The sequence below is a fragment of the Nuphar pumila genome, chromosome 3, assembly GCF_984573655.1.
Source record: "Nuphar pumila chromosome 3, dmNupPumi1.hap1.1, whole genome shotgun sequence".
Taxonomy (NCBI): domain Eukaryota; kingdom Viridiplantae; phylum Streptophyta; class Magnoliopsida; order Nymphaeales; family Nymphaeaceae; genus Nuphar; species Nuphar pumila.
Genome location: NC_143251.1, coordinates 3,804,613 through 3,812,414, shown reverse-complemented (window position 1 = coordinate 3,812,414; position 7,802 = coordinate 3,804,613). Strand labels below are relative to the sequence as shown.

General features: G+C 37.4%; 1 protein-coding gene across 1 annotated transcript in view; it reads right to left on the bottom strand.

Annotated features, from left to right (window-relative positions):
• Positions 1-664: 664 nt before the first annotated feature.
• Positions 665-7,802, bottom strand: part of ALDH6B2 (aldehyde dehydrogenase 6B2) — a 34,131-nt gene continuing 26,993 nt past the window's right edge. The window contains exons 12-19 of the mRNA XM_089998642.1: positions 4,129-4,219; positions 2,968-3,048; positions 1,835-1,912; positions 1,701-1,736; positions 1,570-1,613; positions 1,405-1,483; positions 930-1,020; positions 665-861 (exon numbers count right to left, since the gene is read on the bottom strand). Of these exons, the coding sequence (XP_089854768.1) occupies positions 752-861; positions 930-1,020; positions 1,405-1,483; positions 1,570-1,613; positions 1,701-1,736; positions 1,835-1,912; positions 2,968-3,048; positions 4,129-4,219 (610 nt within the window). The 3' untranslated portion in view covers positions 665-751. The remainder of the gene's footprint in view (positions 862-929; positions 1,021-1,404; positions 1,484-1,569; positions 1,614-1,700; positions 1,737-1,834; positions 1,913-2,967; positions 3,049-4,128; positions 4,220-7,802) is intronic.

Below are 7,802 nucleotides of genomic sequence, written 5' to 3'. Positions count from 1 at the left end.
TCATGCACAAGCAAAAGTTTTCTTGAGATTCGAAATCACATTTGGTGTCATTTTACTCGCTCCATGTGGTTCAGATCGCATTATCCACCCTATGATTTATAATCATACGATTCGCATGAGATGCAAGCAAATGTGCACTTAATATCCGAGCTTGAGCAGACTTTCATGCCACGAGAAAGAGGCCCCTTTTCGTATATCTTTCCCCTCAATTTAGGGTGAAACAAACACCCCTTTAATGTTTTCAGTGAATGCCCCAGGTGCACAAACGCAGCATCAGTGTTGCTTGCCTTGACTGTCTGACCAATGGGATTTACCCAAAGTACGACCCCAAAAGGCAACATGAGCAAAGCCTATAAGCTTGGCTGATAATAGTTCGAGATATTTGAGAACCAGGTTAGCCACAAGTTGGCTTGATCAAGCCCCGTAGAAATGTCCTTTAGCCTATAAAAGAGTGGTGGTGAAGTTCCTTTGTGCAGTGAAAAAGATCAGGTGCAATATGATGGTATAAATATTTGTGCATTAAGCACCTGATCACCCTCCATCTTGGGAACAGGCCCTGTCAGTTGTGGGGCCCAAGGCCTAACGATCAGGTGCTTAATTCACAAATTTCGTGCCATGTGATTGCACCCGATCCGGACTCCTTTGTGCAAGCCCAAAAGACAAATTGGAAGTCAGATAACACAGACGATAACATAGAGTGCATCTACTCGATGTCTACATAGACATGCAAGAATAAATCTCGCCGTTTTCATCATATCTTCTGGGACGTGGGCATTGCCAACGATACACCCTGGCTCGGCAAGTCTTTCCATTGAGTCGTTATAGTTTTGATTTGGGTGTAAAACTGTACACCAGCTTTGCCTGCAAAGTAATAACACCCATCAGCACATGGCTCAGTATGAATTCTAATCCAGAATATGAGAACTTACCATAAAAATTGAGGTCACCAGCAAAAGATGCCTTGGAGCCAGTGAAGGAAAAGAAGGGCAATGGTACTGGAATGGGAACGTTGATTCCAACCTTGAGTAATATAACCAAAGCACGAAAACCCGTATTAGATACCATAAAAAAACTAAAAGCTGCAAGCATGTTTGTTACTTGCAAAAACCTGACAACTGATTCAGGAACCAGCAAAAATAGAGTTGGCACTGATCACAGCAACCAGACTCAAGTTCTGCAGAGACCAGATTTGCTTCTAAACTCCCAATTTTTTAGCATATATAGCCTTTGAAGCATCAAGTTTATTCTACTGATTTTATTGGTTCATGTAAATGCAGCATGAAACCAGCTCAATTGAAGCTATAACTTGTCAATTGGTTGAAGTTTCTTATTTCTTAATCAGATTCTCACTATTCCCTCAATGAATACAAAAAAGATTCAAATTAATCAACATGCTGCTTTTACCTGCCCTGCTTCAATCTCATTCTGAAATTTCCTCGCAGATGCACCTGATGTGGTAAATATTGATGCACCATTACCATACCTGTTGTGAAGAAGTAAAACCTTTGCCGTTAAATAGTCTTCCATTAAATTTATAGATGGCTTTGTCAGTTATAAAGAAGGACATACTTGTTGCTGTTCACAAGATGGATAGCCTCATCGAGGGTCTCAGCCTGCATGTGTTTGTACAGAAAGACATCATTCCCCACCAGCTGGACTTGTGAAACTATTTAAGAAGATAAATGAGGAGATGAACATACGTGCATGCAGAGGAGGACAGGACCAAAAATTTCTTCCTGATGAGGAGAACGTGTTAAAGGCTTCTAAAAAAGGTATGAGAATTCAATATGTAACAGTGATGCACATCATGTTACAATAAGCCAAATAAGCAAACCTTATAGCATTCCATGTCATTTTCCACATCAGCCAGGATAGTGGGACCAACAAAGTTTCCATCCTCATAACCCCGGACCTAGTGAAGTCCAAGAGACATTAAATTAAGCCAAACGATATTTATGCACAAAAGATGATATAGAAAAGTAGATCAAGAAACCATGGCTAGACCCTGAATTTGTGCTCAGAGCCAGAGAAAACACTCGAGCCTTACAAATGGAAAAAAAATGTTTCAAAGGTTTCTGAAATCGAATAAAAAGCTTATTACACTAGGATAATATCAAATCACATGGTTGGAGAGAAAAGGCCATATCATGGTCATGAGAAGAGAACCATGTTTTCACTTCTACAACGCATACAAATCCCAATTTCAATCAATCCATGCAAGTTATCATATGGTTCTGATACACCTCTAAAGATTATTGCACTGTCCCCATGCTTGCAACCGAGATGAGAAAAACCTCCACCTTATGTCAGGTGCTGTTTCACCTCCAATATCTCACAATCCACCTACTTACAAGATCTGTACATCTTGGCACCTTAGAAAAGGTACCTCATTCTTCAGGCTAAGCAATGGCAAAAAACTAATAAATTAATGGAAAATGGGAAGACATGAACAATTGGTTCTTCTTCAAGACAACATATACCAAGCCATGCAATGATATCCCTCAGACAAGGATTGCCTACCATTAAAGGCTTTTACATACAGCCAGAAAATATTCTGTAAAAAGCAGTTGCAAGATCCAAAAGAAATAAAAGCTTTCCCACAAACCTCTATTCTATGATAGCTTTATCACCTAAAATGATTGTAACCTCCCCCTCTTAGCCAACTTTAATCATTAAGAACCACCAGAGATTTTATCCAACCCTTTCAGGTGTTGGGTATCCCAACCTTTCGAAGTTGTTAATTCCAAGTCCAATGAAAATGACCTTCCTTTCCATATTTCAACAGGAGCCACCAGCATTGTAATCATTGCATGATTTATGCACTTCTGCTTTATGATCATTAAGAATTTTCATGTTTTGTCATTCCTTGCACAGGAAGGGAACTACAAATGATAATAAGCTTATCTCTTTTAAGAAGAAACATTGACACGCTATATAAAAAAGCATAAGATCGTAGAATGCAGGTACCTGAATATTTCGGCCATCAAGCAAAACCCTAGCCCCACAATCAATGCCACTTTGGATCAATCTGCAGATGCGGTCCTTGGCCTATGAATATAAGAAAAATGATAGCAGAAATTAGGCCTTGTAAGAACAAATAACCTAAAGAAGAAAATCAATTTCATCTACAATACCTTTACAGCCAAGAAATCCAATAATAAGCCCAGAAAGAGAATAATCCACATAAAAAAGAGATACAACAATGAACCGTCCATCCTTCCCATAGCTATGTGTGTGTGTGTGTGTGTGTGTGTGTGTGTGTGCATGCACACACACATATGCATACTGATGAAAAGATTGAAGATCAAAGTAGAAAACTATAACTGACAAAAGGATCACCCAACTAAGCTAGGATTAGAAGGCATGAGCATTAACATATTGAGATATTGGAAGTGATTGTGAACATCCAAAACAAAGTTAGCTTACACAGTCCCCCTCTTTGCATTGTAAGAGAGAAGAAATGAATTAACTCCCTAATCACCCTTTCCTAATGTGTTGAAAGGTGATTTTTAGACGAAGTATCAAATTCATTTTCATGAATATATGGAAAAGGTTGCTAATGGGGAACTTCTCTATTGTCAAGATTATGATACTTTATTAACTATGTCAAAATTATCAGATTTGGGAATACATTTTATGTGAATACTAATAGATAATGAGCAAAATCTGGAAGATGTTTCGGTTTCTTAACCATATCTATCTGTACCTTTACTTTCCTTCGTTAGTTTGCTATGCACACCCAAAATCTTTCTGTTGGAGGTGTTTTCTTCAAATCTAGAATACTTAAAATTTCTGATTTCAATCAACTCTTTACATGTAAACTTTGAAATACTATGTGCAACATCCAGTTGTTTTCTGTGCATAACAGTGCTTTTTTATCTGCTATATGCCATTGTAGAGAAATATTTTCAAAAACATAAATCCCAAGTAAGCTACTAACAAATTTAAGCTAAATTTACATCCGAATATAACATGGAAAAGGAGCTCAATAGTTATGTCAACAAATATTACAGTGTAACTCCAATAGGTTTACATTATCTAAAACTTCAGAGAGCATCTTATAAAGCATTCAGAAAGCTTATTTTGGTGATTTGAAATTTCATATTTCCTCACAAAAGATTTGCACACCTGTTTGCTGATCACTGGACCAAGATCAACAGCAGGCTCAGTTCCTGCACTCACTTTGAGTCCTTTTGCACGTTCCAATAGCCCTTCCTCCCTTGCAAGGAAGTAAAAATGTATATATTAGCTCAGCAGATCTAGTTTTACATAAAAAGGGAAGGCATTGTGAATAAAGTGTAATAATTGGGTGTCTGCACAAAAGAACCACCCATATGAATAGCCATAGAACTGGAACTTGAAAGGAAATGAGAGCATCCAACAATGTTCAGCAAATCACCAAAGTGGACACACAAAAGAGCCCCAATAAGATTCACCAAAACACCAAAGTGAACACACAAAGAACAACAAATAGATTCTTTGACAAAACCCACTAAAGGGGCACACAAAGAATGCTCACAAATGTAAAAAATAATATTTTATAAATGTAGAATCCATGCAAGAAGCATACACAAGGAGAGGGGTTTCACCCCTATATATACACACTTTTGGGAGTTCCATAGAGTCGTTGGAGCAGGTCCAACGGCTCTATTTGACTAGTCAACCAAGTGTTGACTAGTTTAACATGAACTAAAATTTTTAAAAATAAACTAACCTAACTTATGTCACAGGGATTCGGCCAGCCAGGTGCCGCACCCGCGTTGATGGGATGCGAGGTGACGCGGGTGAGGCACCGGGTGTGGTCAAACCGACTCTGGGTGCGGTCAACACACCTAGGATCATAAATGTCCAAATTTTGGACTTGAAAAAAAAAAGCCCGATGAAATGGGCTGGGAGGGGGATTACGGTAAAAAGTTTTTGCCCTCTCCTCCCGACCCCGATGCGACCCATCTTCTCCAACACCCCGACGTGGCAACGAGGTATCACCGTCTCCAACCCACATTCCGGCAACGCCTCCTCTCCGTCTCCAACCCAGGTATGCTCTCTCTCTCTCTCTCTCTGTGTGTGTGTTACTGTGTACCTCTCTCTCTCAATCTCAACAAAATGAAATGCCCGAATGAAATGCAGTTTGTTATATATGTTTATCAACCTTACCTTGATTTTTTATTACCTTCAAAACTTTTCAGTAGCTATTTTGGCATAATTTTCATTTACACTTGTTTACATGGTTGGCTTGTAACAATCTGTACTTGTTCAGTTTTCTTCCTCAAGATTGTCTTTGTATTGATGTTAATCATCAATTTGGATTGCTTTAAACAGATTGGTCCTAGATTGCTTTCAGTCAATATGTCTGATAGTGGACATTCTTGTTTTTCAATCTCAGTTTTTGCTCTATATAATGAAAATGAAGACATGATTCTTGGCGGCCTAAGGTGTTAGAAAGTATGCGGGAAGGTATAACAAGAATGCTTAATGCATTCACACGGTCCAATGAATGGACAAGCACAAACCCACGATGGGGAATATAGAAATAGTCCACTAAAGGACAACACAAGAAGCCTTCAAAGAGGCAACACATAAAAATATAAAATTTATTGAATAAGAGCTTGAAAAACCATGAAATACAAGAGAGGGGGAACCCCCTATTTATACAAAAAAAGGAGAGGAAGTGAGAGCCATTGGGGGCTCCCACATATGGTCGTTGGAGCCCCCAACGCTCATATTTATGACCATTGGGGGTCCAATGACTACATGTGGGACCCCAATGCCTTAATAAAAAAGCAATTATAAAAAGGAAAAAATAAAAATTAAATAAAAAGAAATAACTTATTTAATGAAAATAGTTGTTTCTAAAACAACTATGTGGAATGACTAAAATACCCCTATCGGGTATTTCACACACACACACACACACATATATATATATATATATATATATATATATATATGTGAGTACATATATTTTACCACCCCCCCCCTCAAACTTTACGGGGAGATGACCGAAAGTTTGCAAAGTAGGAAAATAAGACAGAGAGCTTTAGTGAAGAAGTCTCAGTCTTCAAAGAAAAACTGCATCTTTATGGTATTTCGGAAAATTCGTGCAAATCCAAGTCTTCAAAAAAGCCTTTATTGGTGATCATCCCCAAGTCTCTTCATTGGTTATCTCTATGATGAGGGTATCACATCTTAAAGATCCTACACAGAAAGAACAAACCAAAGGAAGACTCAAAGTATACAAGAAAAAAATATTCTAAACCGTGGTTTAAATAAGATAGTAACAACTTTTCAAATCATTAGATAAAAGGCAGCATTCCTCAAGGACGACGGTAAATCATAATTATCTTATTTTAAAGGACATGATCCACTAAGATGAAATAAACATACTATTTTCTCAAAAAAGTGTCTATTAAGAGACATTTCAAACAAATCTCATAAAAAGGATATCTAAATGGAAGATCATAATAGGATAATGAATCTTTATTTATCAAAAACTACTTAAGCATTTCAATACTATGTGAAAAAGTCTTCAAAAAAAAGCAATGTATAATGTCTACAAAGAGACAATGCATACAAAGAGCACCAATCTCCCACAAAGGGATATGTGCACAAAAACATAAAACAATGAATCCTTATTAAAAGAAGAAGAGCAAAAAACTCCATGCATTAGAAAGAGCTACTTAACTTCATGCTAATACATACATTATACATAACTTTTATGCATAATTGTGAAAATGTCATCAAGACTAAAAGAACAACAAGTTCGAAAGATGACTTTACTGTGAAAATATCTTTCATAAGATAAAGTCCAAAGATGACTTGATTAACCCACAAGAATCACAAGGAGGCTAAGTGCATAAAGGCACAAAAAATACTCGCAAAGGAGTACAAATATAAGGAAGTCTTCAAAGAGACCATATAAACAAGGGCACAAAAGAGACCACACATTATATAGTTAAAGCATGTTTAATACACATAAATCAATAATGAAGAAAGAATTAATTTTATCAATAAAAGATGAGTTAATAATGACTCATATATCTTAGAATGAAATATTGGGAAAATACAAAAGCCCACTAGAAGGCCGAAGAACCACATGCACTTAATGTGCAACATACCCAAATTCCTTATAGGGTAAATACCAAAATGTAAAAGTGATTTCCAAATATGCATATCAATGATATGAACTTTTATCGATAAATATTTTTCTATGCAAGGAAGAAACAAGTAGTAAGGATTAAAATTTAGAAAGAAATCTCATATGATAAATGGAATGATACATGCAAATCAAGACCAGGTTGAGAATTCCCATAAATATGGAATTTTGCAAATCTCAACAATGGTTCATCCTACTACAAGCAATCATTTCATTAGACCTCCAAAACCCACAAATCAAGTGTATAAGCAACTAGAACAAGAATATAAATATAATATCACTAAAGGAGGAGGGTTGCGGTAGGCCTGTGACAGCCAACATAAAAACTTAGTCATACCCTATGAATATGAACCAATATGAGAATTTCGTTGGGGCGTTCCCTACTGAGCGACGCGCTGTACTCTATAGGCCCGAAGGCAGTGATAAATGGGCAAGGGTTGCTAGGTCGTCGCCCGGAAGCGACGCGTCACACTGGCGCCCGGGTGTGGTGTCAAATAGGCAAGGGTTCCCTCACTTTGTTGGACGGGTGGGGGTAAAGAAGTTAGTCCAAGACCATAAAATTAGGTTAGCCACTTGGAACATAGGGTCTTTAACTGGTAAGTTGGTAGAGTTAGTAGATGTTATGTGTAGGAGAAAGATTGATATTTTA